Source organism: Salmo trutta, chromosome 27 (genome assembly GCF_901001165.1).
Source record: "Salmo trutta chromosome 27, fSalTru1.1, whole genome shotgun sequence".
Taxonomy (NCBI): domain Eukaryota; kingdom Metazoa; phylum Chordata; class Actinopteri; order Salmoniformes; family Salmonidae; genus Salmo; species Salmo trutta.
Genome location: NC_042983.1, coordinates 12,661,942 through 12,687,639, shown reverse-complemented (window position 1 = coordinate 12,687,639; position 25,698 = coordinate 12,661,942). Strand labels below are relative to the sequence as shown.

Here is a 25,698-nt window from a genome sequence, read left to right as displayed (position 1 = left end):
TGTCCGTAGAGCTTTGAGACAGGATTTGTGTCAAGGCACAGATCTGGGGAAGGGTACCAAAATATTTCTACAGCATTGAAGGCCTGCAAGAAAACAGTGGCCTCCATCATTCATAAATGGAAGAAGTTCGGAACCACCAAGACTCTTCCTAGAGCTGGCCTCCCGGCCAAACTGAGCAATCGGGGGAGAAGGGCCTTGGTCAGGGAGGTGAACAAGAACCCGATGGTCATTCTGACAGAGCTCTAGTGTTCCTCTGTGGAGATGGGAGAATCTTCCAGAAGGACAACCATCTACGCAGCACTCAACCAATCAGGCCTTTATGGTAGAGTGGCAAGATGGAAGCCACTCCTCAGTAAAAGGCACATGACAGCCCCCTTGAAGTTTGCCAAAAGGCACCTAAAGACACTCAGACCATTAGAAACAAGATTCTCTGGTCTGATGAAAGCAAGATTGAACTCTTTGACCTGAATGCCAAGCGTCACGCATGGAGGAAATCTGGCACCATCCCTACGGTGAAGCATGGTGGTGGCAGCATCATGCTTTTGGGATGTTTTTCAGCTGCAGGGACTGGGTTACTAGTCAGGATCGAGGGAAAGATGAACGGAGCAAAGTACAGAGAGATCCTTGATGAAAACCTGCTACAGAGCGCTCAGGACCTCAGACTGGGGCGAAGGTTCACCTTCCAACAGGACAATGACCCTAAACACACAGCCAAGACAACTCAGGAGTGGCTTCGTGACAAGTCTTTGAATGTCCTTGAGTGGACCAGCCAGAGCCCGGACTTGAACCCGATCGAACATCTCCGGAGAGACTTGAAAATAGCTGTGCAGCAACACTCCCCATCCAACCTGACAGAGCGTGAGAGGATCTGCAGAGAAGAATTGGAGAAACTCCCCAAATACAAGCCATACCCAAGAAGACTCCATGCTGTAATCGCTGCCAAAGGTGCTTCAACAAAGTACTGAGTAAAGGGTCTAAATACTTATGTAAATGTGATATTTCAAAAAACTTTTATATAAATTGTCATTATGGGGTATTGTGTGTAGATTGATTAGGGGGAAAAAACACTTTGATCAATTTTAGAATAAGGCTGTAACAACAAAATGGGGAAAAAGAAGGGGTCTGAATACTTTCCAAAGGCACTGTATGTGTACATACAGGGAGGTTTGCCATCAGCCATACGGTTATGAAAATCTATACCTTAGGTTAGCTAATGGTTTTCTCCCATTGACAATCACACAAAACACATAATTGACATTTCTGAGTTATAGCACTTGATACATTCAAAAATATATTCACCTCTCCCCACTCTTATATACTGTAAATGTATCCAATTAGCATAATCAAAGTTCTGGTAATAGTCAAGCTTCTCAAAGACCGCGGCTCTTAAAAAACGTTTTTGTCTTGTGATATACAGTCTACAATGCCTACAATCTTTTGAATATTCTTGTGACCTGTCAAATAAATGAGCTTTAACTCAGTTTTACTTCTATATACTACTTATAGTATAATAGTATATGCCATTTAGCAGATGCTTTTATCCAAAGCGACTTATGCAAGCATACATTTTTACGTATGGGTGGTCCTGGGAATTGAATGCAATAACCCTGCTCTATCACATGACACAAGGGGACCAGCCACCAGTGTCTCGTGACCCATAGTTGGGAGGAAGACACACTGACTGCCCTAAAGGTCCTCATTTCCATTTCTGCCACGGAGCTGCAATTCTGGGATCAATTTTGTGTCAAGTTAGAGCGAAGCAACCAATGGATGAGGGAGGATTAAAGGGATTGGGATATCTTATCCCTTTTAAACAAAGCCAGGTGAATTCCTTTAACAGTTTTACCACCGGAGCCCTTACAGAGATTAACACTACAACACAGAATGAAAATATTCACAATGAAAAATAAGAAAGACATACAGTACTTGCATTTGTGGGCTTGTTTTACCACTTGAGGTGTGTGTGTGTGTGTGTGTGTGTGTGTGTGTGTGTGTGTGTGTGTGTGTGTGTGTGTTTAGTTGTGTCTTAGGAATTTGTCTCTGTCTCTGTTCTTAATTGAAATGTTTCTCACTGGCTCCTAGTCTCTGTACCCAGGAGAGCTCTCTTCCTTTTAATGTAATATCTGATTTGCCCATTTCAAAGACATAGCAGGAAATCCTGACCACAAAGTGATATATTCTCCCATGAAGTTGTTTGGCTTTATAAAGTGAAAGAAATATTCCTCACATCTGTTTTTTGTAAGTTGTTGTGATGTACAGTGTGACATCAAAGATGAATTCGATTTGAGAACCCCCACCGTGTAGTGTGGACATCTATAGCATTCACACCACTGATGTAATCACGCCTCCATGCAAATCCCAAATACATCAATTGATTCCGTATGTGGATATGAAGAACAAAAAAGGCATGATAGCATAACATCTTTCCCTCAAAGCTTTAGCTTGAATAGTAGAATACTTAACATTTCCTCTATAACAGGCCATACTAATAAATAATGAGTGGTAAACCTTGGTTTGAGCACATATCATTGGGCCTACATCCCTCAACTGGTGTTTTTGTCAGCATCCATGTTACATGCGTGCAACACCATAGTTAACACATTCAGAACTAGTCGGACCATTGTCTCTAAGCTGTTAAGAATGACTAGAATACCAGGCAGCAGCATCATAATGTGTCGCAATGCAAAGTCTCTCCCGCCCCTCCCAATGGGATGTCCAATGAGATGAGTGATGTTTCAAGCAGAATGAACTGAAGGTCTCTCTCTCTCTCTCTCTCATACCCAAAATGTAGAGTTCAAATCAGGATGTCTCAGTGATGTGATGCAGCGCTTTCAACTCTACTGTCAAAACATGCAAAGCAATTGAATCCCCTGCTTTCTCATCGGCAGTCCCCTTAATGGTAGTGAGTTTGTCTGACATACCAGTGCATTCCTCACTACTTAAGTGTTTTTTTGTGTTACAGTAGATTAGCTGTCAAAATCATTTCCATCTTGTCAAACACATCTAACACCATCAAACACCCTCCAATTAAACTAACAAATTAAAAACATGTTTTCTATAATGAGAAGGATGATCCAATTTCAAGTCTGTGCATTTCAAAGTTTATTTAAGTAAGTATGGCGACTTCAGACAGAGTTGGATGGTTAATTAGCTTCACTTTTTCTTTTTGCATAACAGGCTCTGAAAACAGAGGGTTATGAAATGAACAATATGTCTTAAAGGATCTTAATTGCCTCGTCAATGTGTGTTTAAAGATAGGTGCAAGAGCAGTCACACTTGAAAGAGGCCTATAATGAAGTTTATGGCTCATGTAGATAATAAGTGCGCTGACAAGTTCTGCCTAATTGCTACTCCCTGTGGCCCTGAATAGGAAAACTCTCTGTCTGGCTGTCGAGCGCTACAATATGTATTGAAACCCACATAACCTTGTCAATCTCCAAAAGGCATTCAGGGATTTCAAATACTTGAAAATAAGCTGGATGGGCTGTTGTTAGGAATAATTTTGCTTTTCAAAACGTGACCTGTATAAGCATTTAGTGGCAGATTTCTGGGTCAGCACTATACCTTATAAAACAATATAAACCCAGTCCAATTATCTGTGGGCACAGACACAAAATGTTTTTTTTTAAATAATTCAATACAGTAATATGAGATATATATGTAAAACATTTACATTTGACATTTTAGTAGTTTAATCACTTAGCTGATGCTCTTATCTCGAGCAACTTACAGTAAATGTATTAATCTTAAGATAGCTAGGTAAGACAACCACATATCACAGTCAAATATACAGGATACAAACATTCCTTTCTAGCTAAACAATGGATTGGCCTGTATAGCGTTGAGCAACAAACAAAAAAAGTTTTCATACACATCTAAAATCTACGAATTAAAGATCTGAGAACAGTAATATTTAACATACACATGAAGGTACCCATAAGCAATCATTTCTGATGAGAAAACACACAAATAACGTTATAAAAATATACTCTCGATCTATTTATACTTATTTACTTCAATATTAAGTTATACAACTAGGATAGCCACATTGTAAACTCAAACCATTGAATGAATGGAGCATTAAAATAGTTCCTATATGATATTTTAAGAAAGGTCTATATCCCTGTTGTTCCTATTCTCCTCTGTGTCCTCCCTCCTCTGTGTCCTCCCTCCTCTGTGTCCTCCCTCCTCTGTGTCCTCCCTCCTCTGTGTCCTCCCTCCTCTGTGTCCTCCCTCCTATGACTAGTGGTGAGGTAGTGAGATAAAACCTACTGTAACGAAGCCTAGAGTAAATACCTCTCAGTCCATTAAGCCCCAGCAGATTGATTCAGGCCCTCTAAATAATGTATGTCTTGAAAAAGACAAATACTTGATCAATATGAAATGGTCTACCCATTGTTACCATTGCACTGTTCCTATTGATGAAAAACAGATCTTTCCTCCCACGTCTTCCCAGTTAAAGAACTGTGTTCTCTGAGAATTAATCATTCATGTAATGGGGCGATGAGCCAGAGGAGGCGCAGAAAGGATAGGAAGAAATCCACATGAGAGATACAGTATATTTGTAGTCGATATACGACACAGGCCAGGTCTCCTGTTGTACTGATCTCTCACACAAATGTATATATTTCTCATCATCTATCTCCATCTTCTCCCATGACTCTTCATGTCTGCCTTCAGACTGTAGCCTAATAGTCAAATTCCCTCATGTAGTGGCTCAAATCAGTCCAATTTTTTTTTTAAATGGTCTATTTGTTTCAGTGGGCCCACATATGGTCAGCCGCTTTGTCATTTGCTGCCTGGTGGACGTGGGCATGAGGGTGATTTTAGCTAGCCGCGGATGGAACTGGAATGGCTGGTGACCACAGATGGCCGAGGCTTAATGTTGGCTCATAAAGACACGGCTGACCTTTTCAAGGTGACTCTCTCTTTGCTATGGATGTGAGGATAAGGAGGAAAGTAAAGCAAACACCACTAGAGAGAGATGCCCTCTCCTCTTCGGATATAATGATTTTGTACATACCTCCCAGTATCTACTGCATGGTGATGGCTCTGTCAACATCATAGAGATATAACACTAGTTAATTCTGTGGTCAGCATGAACTGTAGTTACACACTAAAAAAAATGATGGCTCATCAAGGTTTCTTTGGGAAGGGAGATGGTTCTATGTGGAACCATTGAGCTCTTCAATGGTTCTTTACAGTTCACAAAAGAGTTCTTTGCTTTCTTTTTGGGACGATTGAAATTTAGGGGAGGTGGCTCGTTTGAAAATTTGGGGGCGTGGTTTGCACACAGCTCTTTTTGTGCAACTGTGAGGGAGAGTGTCTTTCCAGTTTATCTAATGTCTTGTGTTATGACATTACATATTATATATGGCTATGGCTAATGATTGTGTTTCGTGAAAGACTGGCCTTGCGATAATTGTTCACTGATGCAATAATCAACCATATCAAATGGCTGACCGGAATGAAAAACCCTGTATGGTTCTTCGAAAGGATCTATAAAGAACATTTCAGATGTGAAGGTTCTATAAAGAACCATAAAAATGGTTCTCTATAGCCCCCCAAAAGGTTGCAACCATAGCAGAACCCTGTTTTGGTGCTATATAGAATCTTTTTTTAAGGTTATTTATAGAACCTTAGGAAAGGGTTCTTTATAGATGGGTTAGCTGACACGGTCACGAAAGCGATGTGCACGCTTCAATGGGGCAGAAGTCTGTGAGTTGTTGTGATTCTGGATGGCCAGATACTGTAGCTACCAACAATGACAATAAACTGCCATGTGGGGAATTGTAAGTGACTCGTTTCAGCTAGTTTCATCTTGATCTTGATACCATGTCTTGTTTTCAGGTGTTTTGACTGATTTCATGTCAATTCCAATATGGCAAAAGAAATTGCTAGCTAGGTAACCAACATCTGTAATGATGTATTTGAGAGACAACAAGTACTCATTGTGCAAATGTATTTATGTTTTCAATAAACATTGGAGATGAAATATAGTTTAGATGTGGTCAACAATCTAAGCCCACCCCATCTGTTTTGCCCCATAGTTGCGCACACATATGTTTTCTTGCTAAACAACCAACCCATCTATAGCACCATACAGGTTCCATTTAGATCCTTGTGAGCATGGTTCTTTATTTGGCAGAGAGTTGGTCTCCCAGGCATAAAAGGAGCATTTAGTTGTAAGAAGAACAAACAATTGTTGTTTGAGGCACAGTGGCCACAAACTAGCCACAGCATCTAAACACACCACTTCCAAGCAGTGAGTGTTTTACTTAAAAGCTTTAGCATTACCCAGGTTCAGTAATGTACCGATCTTTGTCTGTTTTTTAACTACAGAAGTGGCGGAAGTTTCAAGACACAATCTCACTCCAATATGTTCACCTGTAGAAAATAAGGCAGTCTTAATTAAGGGCAGCTGTGTCAATTGGGTATCCCAGGGTATGGCAGTACCATTTTAAATAGGCTAAAATCATTCCAATCCCCATTAAAAGGCAAATACAGTTTAGCGGGATTAAAGGGCTAGGATGATGCAAACACCTGGGAGAGGCAATGGTGTAAAGTACTTAAGGTAAAATACTTTAAAGTACCTCTTAAGTAGTTTTCTCTGGTATCTGTACTTTACTTTACTAGTGATATTTTTTTACAACTTTTACTTTTATTCCACTAAATTCCTAAAGTAAATAATGTACTTTTTACTCCAAAAGTACTCGTTACATTTCGAATGCTTAGCAGGACAGAAAATGTTTCCAATTCACACGCTTATCAAGAAAACATCCCTGGTCAGCCTTACTGCCTCTGATCTGGCAGACTCATTAAACACAGATGCTTCATTTGTAAATTATGTCTGAGTGTTGGACTGTGTCCCTGGCTATCTGTAAAATAATAAAACAATACAATTGTGCTGTCTGGTTAGCTTAATCTAAGGAATGTGAAATTATTTACTTTGATACTTAAGTATATTAAAAAACAAGAAAATCATGCTGTCTGGTTTGCTTAATCCAAGGAATGTGAAATTATTTACTTTTGATATTTAAGAATATTTTAGCAATTACATTTACTTTTACACTTAACTACATTCTATGTATCTTTACTTTTACTCAATGACAATTGGGTACTTTTTCCACCACTGGGGAGTGGAAGGTAAGGCTGTTTGTATGGCTGGCTGGCTCCACCCTAACAATGTATAAAATTAAGTGTCGAAAGGGAGTAGGCACACCACTGGCTTGACCCTGACTTGCAGCTGTAGTGTCGCCGGCCGGGAGAAGGACGGGTGAGGGGTGGGTAGGCTGTGTAGGAAAACGACAGGAGCACGGCTGCCACTTGACAAAGCAACCTATTGCGGGTGCCCTACTCTGGAGGGACACCGGCCTCCCGAGTGCTGACTGGGTGTGTTTATAGAATGTTAAGTCCCCTATTGACTCAGGTGAATGAAGCTACAGCAACAAGGTGATGATGGCTGGAGTCAAATTTGCTTGTTTTTGCTGTTCTCCAAATTGCATTTTAGAGTTTAAAAAATTGTGTACAAATGATGTAACTTTGCCATACTCTAGGTTTAGCTGAAATGATGTCCATGTCCTGTGTGGGTTCCTTTGTCTACACTTAAGTACCTGAAACTATCTGGCAGAACAATAAACCCGGAAAGTGAAGAGGCAAGAGTGTATCTTATCTTTTGAGCAGGAGAGGACCCAACTGAGTTGAGCAATCAATCACCCTCTCCCGTTCTTCTACTTTGTGTTGATGTTTCTGGAGTTTTAATTAAGTTAATTCCCCATCAAACAGAAGCGAGATTATGACCATATGCCAAGGATGAACCAGAGCCTGTGTGGATACAGTAGATGGGCTTTCAGAAAACTAATTATTACAACTTTCTTTTGTTAAATACATGTAAAAATAAAAAAATAAAAATAAAGAAAGAATCTTTGGTTGGTTGAGTTCATTTGAATATCCCAGGAAAAGTGCTGTGGTGCGATCACTCACAGATGAGTTGAGATAAAAACACTTTACAAATACTTTCAAGAAGACACCATCAAGTGTAATGTCACCCTGACCCCTAGATATATATAAAGTTGAAGTCAGAAGTTTACATACACCTTAGCCAAATACATTTAAACAAAGTTTTCCACAATTCCCGACATTTAATCCAAGTAAAAATTCACTGTCTTAGGTCAGTTAGGATCACCACTTTATTTTAAGAAGGTGAAATGTCAGAATAATAGTAGAAAGAATTATTTAATTCAGCATTTATTTCTTTCATCACATTCCCACTGGGTCAGAAGTTTACATACACTCAATTAGTATTTGGTAGCATTGCCTTTAAATTGTTTAACTTGGGTCAAACATTTCGGGTAGCCTTCCACAATCTTCCCACAATAAGTTGGGTGAATTTTGGCCCATTCCTCCTGACAGAGCTGGTGTAACTGAGTCAGGTTTCTAGGTCTCCTTGCTCGCACACACTTTTTCAGTTCTGCCCACAAAATTTCTATGGGATTGAGGTCAGGGCTATGTGATGGCCACTCCAATACCTTGACTTTGTTGTCCTTAAGCCATTTTGCCACAACTTTGGAAGTATGCTTGGGGTCATTGTCCATTTGGAAGACCCATTTGCGACCAAGCTTTAACTTCCTGACTGATGTCTTGAGATGTTCCTTCAATATATCCACAAAATGTTCCTGCCTCATGATGCCATCTATTTTGTGAAGTGCACCAGTCCCTCCTGCAGCAAAGCACCCACACAACATGATGCTGCCACCCCAGTGCTTCACAGTTGGGATGGTGTTCTTCTGCTTGCAAGCCTCTCCCTTGTTTCTCCAAACATAACGATGGTCATTATGTCCAAACAGTTCTATTTTTGTTTCATCAGACCAGAGGACATTTCTCCAAAAAGTACGATCTTTGTCCCCATGTGCAGTTGCAAACCGTAGTCTGGCTTTTTTATGGCGGTTTTGGAGCAGTGGCTTCTTTCTTGCTGAGCGGCCAGGTTATGTCAATATAGGACTTGTTTTACTGTGGATATAGATACTTTTGTACCCGTTTCCTCCAGCATCTTCACAAAGTCCTTTGCTGTTCTTCTGGTATTGATTTGCACTTTTCGCACCAAAGTATGTTCATCTCTAGGAGACAGAACACGTCTCCTTTCTGAGCGGTATGACGGCTGCGTGGTCCCATGGTGTTTATACTTATGTATTATTATTTGTACAGATGAACGTGGTACCTTCAGGCATTTGTAAATTGCTCCCAAGTATGAACCTGACTTGTGGAGGTCTATAATTTTTTTTCTGAGGTCTTGGCTGATTTCTTTAGATTTTCCCATGATGTCAAGCAAAGAGGCACTGAGTTTGAAGGTAGGCTTTGAAATACATCCACAGGTACACCTCCAATTGACTCAAATGATGTCAATTCGCCTATCAGAAGCTTCTAAAGCCATGACATCATTTTCTGGAATTTTCCAAGCTGTTTAAGGGCACAGTCAACCTAGTGTATGTAAACTTCTGACCCACTGGAATTGTGATACAGTGAATTATAAGTGAAATAATCTGTCTGTAAAGAATTGTTGGAAAAATGACTTGTGTCATGCACAAAGTAGATGTCCTAACCGACTTGCCAAAACTATAGTTTGTTAACAAGAAATGTGTGGAGTGGTTGAAAAATGAGTTTTAATGACTCCAACCTGAGTGTATGTAAACTTCCTGTATATATATATATATATATATATACAGTATGTATGTATACTGTAGCTACATATTCCTGAGGGGACTTGAAAATGAAGGGCAGTGTTTTGGTCTCATGAGATGCTGTATCAGCAAATAATAAGTGAGAGATGGAAAATGCATGATGCAATAAATGTGTATTGACACCTCTGGCAGAATTCATCATTTCTATTCCTTCTTGATATTTTTTTATTTTTGCAAACTCAGCTTCATGGTAAGCAATGTTTACATCTCTGATACCAGGGTATGGGTTTCAAATTAGACTTATTTATAAGTCACAGTGAACTGCAGCAAAAATAAACTACTTTAATACTAATATTTTGGAAGAGCTGCACTGGCATCGATAATCAACATCATCAAATATCATGACTAAATTAACTATTTTGTACACATACAGTACTGGGATAAATGGTAAAACTATGATATCAAGAAACAGCAGAAACATTTACTTTAACATCTATGGTCTATATATCTTCCTCTTCATGATTTCTCCCACAATTCCATGAAAGCCCCTCTTATTCCCTGTAGTGTAAATACATCTCTAAACCTTACAGTGGAGGCTCCTCAGGGGAGGAGCCTCCTCAGTGAATTTCATAAAAATAAAAATAGTGAAACATAAAAAAAGTGTTCCTCTTTAGATAAAACTATAATGAATATATTAATGTCACCAGCGACATCTATTGCAGGATAAATCAATGTTAAAATCTTCATAGCTGGCCATATATGGGATGTTACGTTTTACTTTATGGGTTGGTTATGTAGGCTTCTTGTAACCCATCGCTTTCTACTAAATATAATAATATGATTCAATTATATCTTTACATTAAAAACCAAAGTCTATCAGAATTTCAGACATTCCAATAAATATTATACCCTTTGATCTTCAAGAATAGGACTTGGAAATATGGAAGTATAGATTAGCCAAATTGTTTTACCTGAGCATAATCCCAAAACGAAGGATTTATTAGCCAGCCCTACTCTGTTGTTGATGAATTTGTGGTCATGGAGGACTGATTGGGCTCATTGATTCGAGTTGAAAAATACATGCTGTGCTCATGGAATGGCATGCACTGAGCACTACTGAAAAGTGATATTTACATGTGAAAAATGATTGCCATATGCTGCATTTGCTATAGGCCTATTGTTCACCTTTTCGTTGGTGACACTTTGATGTCTTGATAATATGCAGCTCTTTAAATCCATAGATGAAACAATAACAAACTTCTGAATTAAAACGTTTTCCTCGAAGTAATCATCTACCTTTTCAAAAGTATCTGTAATCTGATTACAATATTTTTGCTGTAACATGATTACAGTTAAACAAACAAAAAATGTCATCCCTAACATGTAACGAATTACATGTAATCCATTACTCCCCAACCCTGCTGGCTATGGCTATCCAACACTGGAACTCTTTCAAGTCAAGGTCAATTTTTTATTTTTTTATATATATATTGCCACCGATGCCCACGGTGTAACTGCTAAACTGCTTGCTTAACTGTATACTGTAACGGGTTACTAACGCATTAGTTCTAGTAGCTATGTTGACCATGACGTTACTAATGTCATTAGCTAATATGGTGACAACGTTGTAGGCTGTGTGTAGCTGTTAGCTTGGGGAGTTTTTTTTTTCGCATAGTCACAGACAGCTGATGTGTTGTGCACTGAAATCCCCAAGGGAAGGGAAACGGTGAAATGAGGAGAGCGCATAGATGCGAGAAGGAATTACACAACAAACACATTTGTATGTTATGTGACAGCTATGAAAGTGCATTGTGTTTCAGTGTGATCAGTGGTGTATTCATTCCGCCGATTCTGTTTAAAAACGTTTCTTAAATGGTAGCTAACGGAACGAAACGGGGATAAACATGCCGGCATTTGTCCAAAAGAAACTCACGTTTGCAACTGTTGGACTAACGAGTACACCCTAGATACGCTTGGCGCACAACCGTGAGTCGAGGAAATTTCTGGTTGCGACAACCACTCATATCGCCGTCTACAACCAAGAAAAATTGAACTCGCCAACCAATCCGAGACACCAGTGCAACCAAGAAGTAACCAAGAATGAACCAATGAGGTTATAGCTATGGCAGGCCCTTTAAACTCTAGAAGAGGACCATGGAAAAGTACATTTCCTCTCAGGTAATTTTGTTCGGGAGTTATCTTTCTTTTCTGAAGTAACGTTAGCTATGGCGGGAACTTTAAACGCTACAAGAGGACCATGGAAAAATATATTTCCTCTCAGGTAATTTTGGCGAGTTGTCTTTCTTTTTTGAAGTAACGTTAGCTACAATTTATTGTTGTTTGTATTAATCATAATCGATCGGAATATCTAGCAGGTAAGATCAGTGTATTAGGCTTCAGTAATATGTTAGCACGGTTAACAAGATTTACAGTGTAGCTACTGTAACGCTATCTAACGCGTTAGTAAACTGGTGTTTTGACACTGACACAGGTTATCGAAGTAAAGTAACGTTAGCTAGCTTAACGTCCGATGACTCTGACCATCAAAATAGGGGTGGGTATAATTTGTTGAACCTTCCAACAGGAATATGTAAATAACAAGGTTGTCAACAAACAACGCATACGAAGTTGTATAGCGGCCGAATAAGATACCGGGTAGGGAGTGGGGTATTTCATTAAGTTTTTAACTTACCACGTTTATTCCGTAAAATGTCTGTCCTCACTCTGGTAGCCTATGGACAAGCATTAAGAATAAGCTACGTGGTGACTTGATGCCTATTCGGCAGCTAGTTAGCTAGGTGAATTGATCGTGCTACTTGTATGCGTTGTTTGTTGGCAACATTGTACTTTACGACGTTTTTGGAACAGATTCCTGTTGGAACGTTCCACAAATTATACCCACCCTCAAAATAGTCTGTTAACCCCACTATTTCCAAACTGGAGGTATTATTTGCTTATTACCGTAGCTAGCTATCTAAACAAAGTGTGATTTTATAGCTAATAGTTGTGTTTTTGTCACTCAACTCAGCATCATCAAACCCTCTCCCTTTTCTCTTTTAATTAATTTAGCTAATTGGACTAGACATAGCTATAGGGCAGACACTGTCTTCATATCAAATAGGCTAGGGTCATCATGTTAATTATGAATCAAAAGGCACGAGCGATATCCTATGCTCTTGCTTATGCTGGTGTGTCTGTTTGTGGTAGAAATGTCCTTTAGCAAGTAGCTAAAGACAGCATAAGTAGCTAGAGTTTATATACTTAATTTTATTGTTCCATCTGTTAACCCGGTCTGCTCACTGTGATTAAAATGTATATCATTTATGCTTATTAAATACAAACTTTCCCCTTTATTTTCACAGCAGACATGGAGCCGGGTTCAGAAAACTGCCAAATGGAAGCCATGTCTTAACGGACAGTAAGGATTCCAGGATTTACAGGACAAAAACTACTAAAAGAGTGTGGAGCAAGGCTGTGTCTCCAGACAAAGTGGTGGAATCAGAGGTGGCAACCCAACAAGCAGGGCACCTTTGCTGGGTCAGCATGAGATGCAGTTTGGCCTTTATAAGGAGCAGAATCTCGACAGAATCTCGACAGCACAATAAGGAAGCTCATGTCTCCTCGGAAGGTTCAGCCTAGTAAGCTCTATATTATGTTAATATAAATTATATCAAAATGATGTTTATTTTAGTTTATAGAGATAATAGATAAGTAAAACAATGTTGTTTAATCTATTGATCTAATTTATTGAATAGTTCTACTTTTCAGCCCTTCCAGCCTCTGAGCTTGATGATGGTGAGCTCCTTATGGCAGCAGAGCAGCTTGAGTCACAGGAGTCAGACGTGCCGCGTTATTACATATAGTACTCACTGCTCAGCCTCTTTAAGGCTCATTCTACGTATTTGTGTGGTGTATTTATAGTGGTGACTTACATTTTAAATGATGTACCAGGCCTACACAGTATGTCTCATGTGATATGAGGACCTGTCCTTGGGGAATTTATCATCAATACATTATTTATTGTGTTGGGATGTTGTCTTCTTTTGATTTCAGGGAGAGACGTAGTATGCCTTCCCAAAGATTGGCAACGCACTTTGCCTGATGTGGACCATAAGTGGGTGTCCAAGGCATTGTTCAGGTGGTCGGGGAATGGGATTCCAGAGATGGACTTTGACAGGGTTGACAAAATGTGGTGGGACCCCCCCTCCACCACCCTTCATCTGCAGCTCAGCACCGGTGATGGAGAGGTACTTTGCCCATCCTCTGCTGCTCTGGATGCCCAGGAAGCTCTGGCAGGTGAAGCTGCATTGCCCACATTTCTGACTGTGAGAGGGGGGAGTTGACCTCATCAGGACTCCACCAGAAGATCAGGCAGGTTGTGGATGTGGACGGATCTTACTATCTGGCAGCAGAATAACTTGAATGTCCCAAGTGCAAGTGCAGTAGGAAGGTCATCAGTTGGAACCACAACATATTTCCAGCTGGGAAAGCAGTTTCCCTGCATTTTGACAGCTAAACTCGTCTGACATCAAGGTAGTTCATCTGATGAGACAGAGGTCTGGGGAACAGCAGCAGCCATATACAAAAGAAGGTGGAGGAACAATGCAGTCCTGGCTGCAAAGGACTATCCCTTACCCCTTACCTGACTAACTGCAAGCACCCCCCCCCCCCCGACATGACATCTGTGCCCAAGTATCGCTGGCTAATGCAGGTATACGCCCAGGATGTCCTGCACCGACTGGATGAGGTCAAGGCCAGCATTACCTCCCAGTTTGGCACAGTCCTCAAGATCGACTCAACCAAGAAGGTGGTAAAGAAGCTGGCAAGCCACAGTGCCAAAACTGCTGTGTGGGTCACTAATGTGGGAAATGAGCATGGACAAGCCCTCATGTCCGTGCTCACAGCCAGTGAGGGCAAAAGGACTGGGCCCTATGGTCGATGGCCTCATCAAAATGTATGTGGATGCTGGTGTCACAACACCTTCCGTCCTGTATGTGGACAGGGACTGTTGCGGGGCAAGCCACATTCAGAAGATGTTCGCTGCCTGGCCACAGCTGAAGATAAAGCTGCACATGTGGCACTTCATGAGGCGCATGGCAGTTTGTTGCAACACCGACTCCCACCAGCTGTATGCAACATTCATGAATCGTCTCAGCCAGTGCATTTTCCAGTACGACCAGGATGACCTAAAAGCACTGAAGGATGCAAAACGAGAAGAGCTGGAGGCAAAGCTCATGGGTCCATTAGATGATGATGTCATGCGTAACATCACTGGAGTGAGCTGGCCCTGCACTGCCGAAGAACCACACGTGGCACAGAGGAAACCCAAGCTCTGATCACTGAGCTCATCAATGGCTTTGATGGTGAGAAGGGGTGTGACTCCTTGGGTGTGCCTGTGATTAACTCCTGCAGGAATGAGGACACAGATCAAGCATGTGGCCTGCCTGCAAGACCCAGAGGGTGCCCAGTTATATATCCAGACTGGCATCAGCATCAAGGGAGGACTTCCCCTGCCCACATACAGATGTGCCAGAAGTTCCACATCACTAGAATGCTTCCCTCTTCACCGGAACCGATCCCTCCCAGGTAAAAACACAATCAAAAAATTCACTTCTAATGTACAATTACTGTTGTCTCTGTTTGAACTGGTGGTTGTATTTGAATGTACCAACCTTATGAATTTATATTTCAGGTACCCTAGCCAGTGATACCTTCTATCAGACGTACCTGGTTGATGGATTGGCACGGTGGAATCAGGACCATGCTGTTGCAGCTACAAGTGACAGGAAGGAGCCACACTCCTACAGTGTTATCCTTCGTCATGCTGCCAACACCCTCGGGGAGGAGATGCTTGTAAAGATTATGGTTACTTACACTGTTCCACGCAAATACACTGGTAATGGCAATATGATTTTTATGTAATAATGCGGCTTTTATATTTAATAAAAACAGCAACACATTTCTCTTTGTGAAATGTTATTATAGAATAATTCCATTCTCAGTCTGGTGTATTCTCATATTTTTTTTCTTTATGGGAGGAAATAGGTTTGGGGTACCTCTTCAATCAGACTGGTTTGGTGCTGCAGGATTACGAGGCTGCCATTGAGGAACTGGAGACAGGTGATCCTGATGTCCAAGGGGAGGATGATGAGGGCTTTGTGGAGCTTGTGGAATTTCAGGACCTGACAGTTCCAGTGCTGGAGACAGCCCTGCCTCTTGTTGGCACCTTTCGTCCTATTCCCACCCCCTCTACCAACATCTGGTCTACAGCTGCATCAGTCAGTCCCCTATCTTCCACTCCTGTACGTGCTACTCCACCACTTGGGCCTCTGTCCTCCACACCTGTGCTCGCCAGTCCATCAATCAGTCTCGTCACTGTCTGTCACCTTGGCTGTGTTTGTAAATTCACTCTGGAATGCCAGAGTCTGCTCAGAGTGCGCTCTTGGGCGTTTGTAAATTCAGAGCGTTGTCAGATTGTCCGTTTGTAAAATTCAGAGCGTTTCGAACCCCGGAGCGTTTAGAACACACACTGGACGCTCTGGCCAAAGAGTAGGTTTGATCCGAGCTAGCGTTCTGACCTCACAACAGCAGTCAAGCACCCAAGCTAACTGACTGAAGTTGGCTAGCTTACTAATGAGAGAACACCTCACTCTACCCATTTTATTCGCCCTAGCAGAGCTGGTTAGGCTGCTTTCATGTTATCTACTGCGTTGACTGTAACTGTGCGGCTTGCAACAATTTACTGACACCCGTCATATTCAACAGGTGTTGCGTGTTATTAAATGAATCAGTTACCCCTTGATTACTCACATTTTTCTCTTGACCTGTGCATCTATACTGACCAAAAATCTAATGCAACATGCAATAATTTAAAAGATTTTACTGAGTTACAGTTCATATAAGGAAATCAGTAAATTAAAATAAATTCATTAGGCCATAATCTATGGATTTCACATGACTGAGAATACCGATATGCTTCTGTTGGTCACAGATACCTAAAAAAAGATAAGGGTGTGGGTAAAAAAAAAAAACTGTATCTGGTGTGACCACCCTTTGCCTCATGCAGCAAGACACATCTCCTTCGTATAAAGTTGATCAGGCTGTTGATTGTGGAATGTTGTCCCACTCCTCTTCACTGGTGTGTCCAAACTTTTGACTGGTACTGTATATATTTTAGTTCTGTATACAACTTTCATTCATAGGCTAGGTTGTAGCACCCTCATGAAGGGTATATGGAAAATTATAGTATCATGTAGTAGCCTAAACCTATCGATGTTACATTGAACTGGGTGAATGGAATATGAATGACAGTCATCCAATATGCTGTAATAGAAGTAAGGCCAAGCTCATCAAAAACAAAATTGTCCTCCCTCATCTTAAACATCACTGACCGCCACTGATACCGTATATTGACAAAATTCAATAAGATCATACACTTCTGATCTTGATTCCCTCCAATGACTTTGTTTTATTCAGCTACTGCTTACCCCAAGATCTCCACTACCACACAGAAGACCACTGTGGCCTGTGAACCCAGGATCTTCTCTCTCTCACTCTCTATCAATCAATGAGATGGCCTCAGAGACAATTGCTCTATGCAACAGAGAAGCCAATCTCCATTCCATTAGAGGCTGTACAATACAGTATTGCGGTGAATCAAAGTTGATTTGTTATTCAGCCGTTCTTATACAGGTATATGCGTTTCATTTTCCTCACAATGACAGAACTAGAGAAGAAAGGGTGCTAGTATTTGCATAGGCATTATGGTGAAAGACAAAGAGAGACTTATGTTACGACATTTGTGACATTGGTGTTATTATTGCATGAATCAAGGAGAGTGCAATTACTTTATATAAGCATTGTGCAAATGTCAGACCTGATGCAAGTCATTCAATGGAGCAGAATGACAAAGTGGAGTACATCAGTATAAAACACACACTCCAGTGGGTTTCTTATAACACTCTATTTAGTGGCCGTATCTGAATCAATCTCCTACCTTTCGAACCGACCACTCAGTGGCATGGTTTGCTGCATAAAGGCAGGTCCGGTGAATAACAAAACAGAGTTTAACCTTGAAGACTGAAATTCGGGGGTGGCATACTCAACATTGAAATTACTATTAGGCTCAGTGAAGAATGTGACTGTTTCAGGTTTGTTACCAGTGAACAAACATTTACTTGTTGTCTGAATGTCTCTTATTATTCAGCGGGAAAACCTTTCTATTGATGAGAATGTCATGCTAGTCCATTTAGAATGATGAGGACTTTGAGACGGTCATCAGCTACTATAATATTCCGTCCAGGTTCCTCAGAGGGGTTGAGTTATCAATAAACCCACCAAGATCTATCCTCTTGCCTCTGAAGTGCATTTTCAAAGGCTGCAGAAACCCTTCTGAAGCACCGTTCAAGCAATCTGAAGATTTTAAACTGGATGTGATGACATTAATGAAGGATACTTTTTCAAGCACGTCTCATTCCAATAAGCCCAGAGTGAGTTTAGATTCAGAGTGGTTCCACTTGGCTGAGGAGAAACATTTTCTGAATTTAAACGCGACCAATTCTTCAACCAAGCCTCCGCTCACATGAAGCGTTAAATTCAACTCAAAAGCAGCTGAAAAGAGATTTACATTTTCAGTATAGAACTTTAAAGCCATAGGGTTGACTGAATATTTGCATTAAGGATTTTCCCTCCCGTCTGAGAAACATATTTCTGACATCTTTCAGTTGACGCCTTTGGGTATTGTATCTTAAGCTACTACCCTTATTCTACAAAACATAAGGAAACTTAATCGTGAGCCATTCCAAAGAAGGGAATATAAGCATAATAAATCATTTCAACAGGACTTTCCAAGTGAGCCGGCGCTGTACCTAATATTGGATTTGTAATTACTGGTATTATGTTTCAGCACACTAGTCTTTCCTTTCCAATCCCACTCGCTTTAACTGAATAGGCTTATTAACAACCTCAACTTCCAATGGCACTTTTAACAACTTTTTTGTGTGATTATGATTTTGTACCTTCATGTTGTAACTTCTCAAAAATAAATGTGTCCATTTGAGTCTATCAAAAGAATGTGGATGTATTCAATAAGCAGAATGAATCAGTGTTGTACTCACGCGCATGCCAAGCTCAATGTTCTCGCCTCCATAGACTTCCATGCCAGGATCGAGGAGGCCGATCTGGCCAAAGTATTCTCTGTCCACCACAAAGGAGCAGCCGATCATAGCTGGTGTCCTAGATGAAAAGACAGAGATGGAGAGAGGCTTTTAAAAACAGTGTTCATTCCCCTGTCACTGTCTTGATCAGCCTCAGTGACTAACCTTTAGTACACCCACAGTGCACTCTGTTGAGTAGACCCTTTACTAAAAAAAACTGGATTCATAATAATGTTAATAATCACTGCACACCAGGCTGTTTGCACCCTGGGCTACACTGCAGGCCGATACACTATTTACTTGATTTGATTTAATTTAACACAATAATCTATGCATGATTAACCTGGGAAAACCCCTGAGTAACAATGCATTTTACAAAACGGAGAACACCATTCTTCTCTCTTAATTGTACATCTACATGTGAGGTACAAGTGCACCCAGACATTCTGTGAAAATACCACAGGCTCAGCGTTTGGTATATCTTTTAGATATGCATTTTTCCATAAGTGTCTGTGCTAAAACATCAAGAGGACCAACTTCCAAAGACATCTCCATAATACAATAGAACTGGGTCTATAAAGCTCTTCAAGGAAGAGGGGTGGCAGGTAGCCTAGTGGTCAGAGTGTTGGACTAGTAACCGAAAGGATGCAAGATCGAATCCCCGAGCTGACAAGATAAAAATCTGTTGTTCTGACAAGGCAGTTAACCCTCTGTTCCTAGGCTGTCATTGAAAATAAGATTTTGTTCTTAACTGACGTGCCTAGTTAAATAAAGGTTAAAAAAAGGAACATTGCTTTAGGGATGTATGAGAGGGAAGCTATGATGGATACAAGGTCCTCTGGTAAATATAGACTGTCAGACACACACACAAACCTCCATGAGAGAGCCACCCGAGGAGGATAGGATGGGCCGCTCTCCTCTCCACTCCAGCCTGCTCTCTCTAGGTCTCTAAAGTTGTTTTTATTTCCGGGCCACTGTCACCCCAGGCTTGCTTTTACTGGCTTTAGCCATTGCATTTAGTCCTCTATGACATAGACCTCATAAAAATGTAATATAAAAATATAGCAGTCCATGATGTGCGATGACAGAGTCAAAAAGCTTATTTTCAATCTGATCAGTGGGTAGCTGTAGTCTACTGCAGCATGGAGCCTAGTACGTCATACATTAACATGCACAGTGGAGAGTGCAATTCTGTACGACTGGCCCTACTGTATGTTATCGGGAGGAGGTTATTAGAGAGGAAGGATGAAGAGGGAACTCTATAATGATTAATTGACACTGTGTTAATATTCAAAAGGAGGTTGTTTAAGGATATCAAGGATGCTGTGTATGTTTATATTTATTTGCATATAGTCGTGTTTAGACTATAATTGCAGTAGTTTTGTCTTCCCAAAATAATCTGCATGGAGTGTGCTTTATGGAATGATTATGTGGGGTAAGGAAGAAAGACACAAACACACACACACACACACACACACACACACACACACAAACCAACATCTGCGCAATCACTGCTCTAAATGTTTTGCAGTCAGTCAAAGTTTATAAAAGCAACGTTTTTGCTATTACAGTGCCTTCAGAAAGTATTCACACCCCTTTACTTTTTCCACATTTTGTTGTGTTACAGCCTGAATTTAAAATGGATTACATTGAGATGTATTGTTACTGGCCTACACACAATACCCCATAATGTCAAAGAGGGATTATGTTTAAAGAACGTGTAACTAGTTAATAAAACATGAAAAGCTGAAATGTCTTGAGTTAATAAGTATTCAACCCCTTCGTTATGGCAAGCATAAATCATTTCTGGAGTAAAAATGTCCATAGTCACATAATACGTTGCACGGACTCTTTGTGTCCAATAATAGTGTTTATCGTGATTTTTGAATGACAACCTCATCTCTGTACCCCACACATACAATTATCTGTAAGGTCCCTCAGTCAAGCAGTGAATGTCAAACACAGATTCAACCACAAAGTCCAGGGAGGTTTTCCAATGCCTCACAAATAACGGCACCTATTGGTACATGGGTAAAAATAAAAAAACATTTAATATCCCTTTGAGCATGATAAAGTTATTCATTACACTTTGGATGGTGTATCAATACACCCAGTCACTACAAAGATACAGGCGTTGACGGAGAGGAAGGAATTCGCTCAGGAATTTCACCAATGGTGACTTTAAAACAGTTACAGACTTGGGACATTTTCTTGTTACAACCTCGTTAGCCTACGTTAGCTCATATTTTGATTGGTCTTGTTACAGTTTTGACCTAAATTGGCAACACTTAAAAAAGGGCTGTCTAGCAATGATCAAAACCAACTTGACAAAGCTTTAAAAAGAATATGTTGCAAATGTTGCACAATCAAGCTGTACAAAGCTCTTAGAGACGTACCCAGAAAAACTCACAGCTGTAATCGTTGCCAGAGGTGATTATAACATGTAATGACTCAGGGGTGTGAATACTTACTGTATGTAAATTATATTTCTGTATTTCATTTTTGATACATTTCCAAACATTTCTAAAAACATGTTTTCACTTTGTCATTATGGAGTATTGTGAGTAAATGGGTGAGAAGAAAAAACGATTTAATTCATTTTGAATTCAGGCTGTAACACAACAACATGTGGAATAAGTCAAGGAGTATGAATACTTTCTGAAGGTACTGTTGTGGATATATTTTTGGATGCCCAAACACCTCAGCTCTGAATAGCCATTGGCCTACACTCCATGTATTGTTGATGGGCAGAGAGATTTAGGAAACAAGTACAGGAATGATTTCCAATAGGGATCAACACAGCCAACACACCTCTTGAGGCGTGGAGTGTCAATAACAGGACTGCAAATAGCACCTGCAATGTTTGCAGTCATTCCACTGCTGTTTTTGACAAAAATGTCTGCATCTCATGAACTTCATAAAATATCTCACAACAGAAACAATTAGGTTACTGTAGTCCATATGAAAATGAATCCTCTTACAATATTTATTAAGAAAAGTTTTTCATGCTTGTTCTCCTGTATGTCCATTTAATCTATCTCAGGGGCAACAGTAACACCAGTTAACAGAGTCCTGCTTAACATTATTTCCAGCGCTTAACATTTCTGTCTCTAACTGGCAAAGCATGGTTCGGTTGTCATTCAAATAGTGATCAGCAAAGTGGCATAGCCATGATGTCAGAACAGTCTGGTTGAAATTTTCCTCAGAGGAGAAGTCTCATATTGTTTCTTCTGTCTCTGTTGGTTGGCTTCTGACATTGTGTTAAATTATAATCATAAGCTAAATTATGTTTTAATGTCTCAACCAGAAGACAAATGGCCCATAGCACATGGCTCAGCAGTCACCTCCAGTCTTCAGACACAGCATTAGGGGCTATATGAATAATTCATTACAACTATTTTATGACCTGATTTGTGTGTGTTGCCATGACCTTGCCCCAGCCAAACACAGGTCCGGAGAAATATATGACTATTTCTGTGTAATTTAGGAAATATGTCATAATAATAATGCTGAACATATAAAAAAATACATAAAACATGATTTACTTGAGGCTTCTAGGTGAATATTTACTGTAATAATAATCAACTCTATGATTACAGTGACAACATTTATTCCATACTATACAGCACCAATGAACACCGTAGACTAAAGTCACGTACAGTGCTCACTGTATGAAATTACACTAATGACCCAATATCAAGGTTTCCTCGTCAAAATGGAGGGGGTGCTCAACTATGGTGAGGTGTGTTACCTGATGGGGGCTGTCTCATCGCCCTTGTCCAGCCACTCCTGAGGGGGGATAATGTACATGCACCACAGGCCCCAGTTGTAGCCGTGGGCCGCGTTGGCGTACTGCTGCACCTCGAACGTGTTGAACTTGATGTTGTCGATGGCCGGGAGGATGATCCGGGTATGGTCCTCCTTCACTCTGGTCAGGATAGGCTCCGCCCTTTGATAAGAGAAGAGAGACATCAGGGTTGAGCTATTGTACTGTGACACTGTCACAACCATCAAACAATCATCCATCAACATCCCTTTAAAACACTGCAGATAAATAAATGTAATACATATGGCCAGCAATAAAAAAAGCAGTGTTGGCTCCCTCGAGATCTTTATTTCTCATGTACAGGGTTGCCAGGGATTCTCAATAAAATACTTTTTCTAAAAGCCTGTCAAAGTCTTCAACAGTGGCTTACTCTAGGGTGTTTTGCTTGGCACGTTCGGTGTCAGAGTACATCAAACTGTGTGCAGCACCCTTGGTGTCATTGAAGTGGCTGGCTACAGAGTTATGTGTTTGTTCCCTTCATTTCCTACTCCCTTGGCCTATGGCATGCATGCTGATACCTTTGGGTAGATGGAAGGGGAATAAGGGTCTCTGTCAATTCATTTGCCATACTGTTAGCCCTGGCTATACATGTACTTTGATCATCTGTCTAATGTTAGGTTTGCTTCAGTACAGCTTTAGAGCAACTACTCATACCTAGAAGCTGCATTTCGCACAATTTTCAATCTGACAGGCTGCAATTATGATCCATAATTACCGTAACTCTTTAGAATACCCTCTCCCTCATCTCCCTCCATTCTCATCCTCTATCGCTCTCACCATATTTTCTTAAACTCTTTCTCTATCCCCTTCTCTCTCTCTCTCTCTCTTCCTCCCCTTTCTCTCTATTTCTTTAAAAGCCAAACCCATTTATCTTCCAAAAGCAGAAGTATTCTTTATCACATCAGGGTAGTGGAAAGAGTGCAGGGGAATGGATCCAAATGGAGCTATAAGTGGGTTTCCGGTAAAAATGACTGACAGATGCACTACTAAGTAAAAGCAATCATTTAATAAGAGCGGCGTGATTGTAAAAACCTTCCCATCTCATTCGGAAAGATTGGCATATGAGAGACCTGGGCCTCTACTTACTTTAAGGTGTAATGGAAAGGATAAAAGTATGCGTGGGAGAGGGGTCGACTTCCCCATCTGCTGTTAGAAAGTTGGTCATTGTCCAGGTAAAGAAATGTGTTAATGAGCTACATTTTCTGACAAACATGATTTACCGTATGTGCTTTGAACAGTCAAACTTGAATGATGAAGTAATAAAACGTAATAATTGAAAGGTGCTAAAAAATATTGCAACGCTAAATTATTGTCACTGAACACTTGGATTGAAAATGACTGTATTTAGATTCATTAAACGCTAGGATGTTTGTATAGCCCTAATCCCCAGGTTATCTTTGAGATATCTATGGCCAATATGTTATTTCTCAGCCAGCAAATAAATATTATATGGCGTTAATTCTACTTAGAATGAGTAGGCAAAGTTTTACTTCCCTCAACAACCTTCTGTAAGCATCATATTGCCAAGGGCCTAACATGGATAGGCAAGGATGAATAGAGTATACAGTGGGGGAAAAAAGTATTTGATCCCCTGCTGATTTTGTACGTTTGCCCACTTACAAAGAAATGATCAGTCTATAATTTTAATAGTAGGTTTATATGAACAGTGAGAGACAGAATAACAACAAAAAAATCCAGAAAAACGCATGTCTAAAATGTTATAAATTGATTTGCATTTTAATGAGGGAAATAATTATTTGACCCCTCTGCAAAACATGACTTAGTACTTGGTGGCAAAACCCTTGTTGGCAATCACAGAGATCAGACATCAAATGATGTGGTGAAGTTGTCCTGTCCCCTTAGCAGAAAAACACCCCCAAAGCATAATGTTTCCACCTCCATGTTTGACGGTGGAGATGGTGTTCTTGGGGTCATAGGCAGCATTCCTCCTCCTCCAAACACGGCAAGTTGAGTTGATGCCAAAGAGCTCCATTTTGGTCTCATCTGACCACAACACTTTCACCAGTTGTCCTCTGAATCATTCAGATGTTCATGGGCAAACTTCAGACGGGCATGTATATGTATTCTTGAGCAGGGGGACCTTGCGGGCGCTGCAGGATTTCAGTCCTTCACGGCGTAGTGTGTTACCAATTGTTTTCTTGGTGACTATGGTCCTAGCTGCCTTGAGATCATTGACAAGATCCTCCCGTGTAGTTCTGGGCTGATTCCTCACCGTTCTCATGATCATTGCAACTCCACAAGGTGAGATCTTGCATGGAGCCCCAGGCCGAGGGATATTGACAGTTCTTTTGTGTTTCTTCCATTTGCGAATAATCGCACCAAATGTTGTCACCTTCTCACCAAGCTGCTTGGCGATGGTCTTGTAGCCCATTCCAGCCTTGTGTAGGTCTACAATCTTGTCCCTGACATCCTTGGAGAGCTCTTTGGTCTTGGCCATGGTGGAGACTTTGGAATCTGATTGACTGATTGCTTCTGTGGACAGGTGTCTTTTATACAGGTAACAAGCTGTGGTTAGGAGCACACTCTAACGTAGTTGTTTTTACACGGTTTTCTCAATATTTTTGTTGTTATTCTGTCTCTCACTGTTCAAATAAACGTACCATTAAAATTATAGACTGATCATTTCTTTGCCAGTGGGCAAATGTACAAAATCAGCAAGGGATCAAATACTTTTTCCCCCCACTGTATCTACCACATGCTGAGACCTTGCTTTTGGTGGATCCTGTATGCATTCTCTAACCTTGAGAACTCAGAACCCCCATCTTCTCCAGTACACTCCATCAGTCATTCATCTTCACCTGTCCCTCGACAGTACAGTAGCAGCCCAGCGCTAGCTAGCAGCGTGCTCAACACTAGCTACCTCTCCAGGTACCTCAGAAACAATGAGGGATCAGGTTTGACTGATGAGGTTTTTCATTTCCCACCTCTTCTTCTCCTATCATTTCATATGCACCAGCTCCGTGACGGTTATTCACCCACATCGGTCCAGATTCAATTTGGTTTCATATTCAAGTAGTGT

General features: G+C 40.7%; 2 protein-coding genes across 4 annotated transcripts in view; one reads left to right on the top strand and one right to left on the bottom strand.

The window, feature by feature from the left end:
• LOC115164324 (polypeptide N-acetylgalactosaminyltransferase 9) overlaps positions 1 to 25,698 on the bottom strand; it is a 90,318-nt gene that overhangs the window by 28,434 nt on the left and 36,186 nt on the right. Inside the window, exons 5-6 of the mRNA XM_029716693.1 lie at positions 22,584 to 22,781; positions 18,794 to 18,911 (exon numbers count right to left, since the gene is read on the bottom strand). Coding sequence (XP_029572553.1) covers positions 18,794 to 18,911; positions 22,584 to 22,781 — 316 coding nt within the window. The remainder of the gene's footprint in view (positions 1 to 18,793; positions 18,912 to 22,583; positions 22,782 to 25,698) is intronic.
• LOC115164325 (uncharacterized) lies at positions 11,667 to 17,714 on the top strand. 3 transcript variants are annotated; one of them, XM_029716695.1, is made up of 5 exons: positions 11,667 to 11,855; positions 13,040 to 13,315; positions 13,731 to 15,263; positions 15,370 to 15,573; positions 15,723 to 17,714. In XM_029716695.1, exons 3-5 carry the CDS (start codon positions 15,092 to 15,094, stop codon positions 16,163 to 16,165), a joined length of 819 nt encoding a protein of 272 aa, XP_029572555.1. In that variant the 5' UTR covers positions 11,667 to 11,855; positions 13,040 to 13,315; positions 13,731 to 15,091; the 3' UTR covers positions 16,166 to 17,714. The 3 variants fall into 3 exon arrangements, with proteins under 3 accessions (XP_029572555.1, XP_029572554.1, XP_029572556.1); XM_029716694.1 differs by having other exon boundaries at positions 11,833 to 11,958; XM_029716696.1 differs by lacking the exon at positions 11,667 to 11,855 and adding an exon at positions 11,864 to 11,958 and having other exon boundaries at positions 13,043 to 13,315.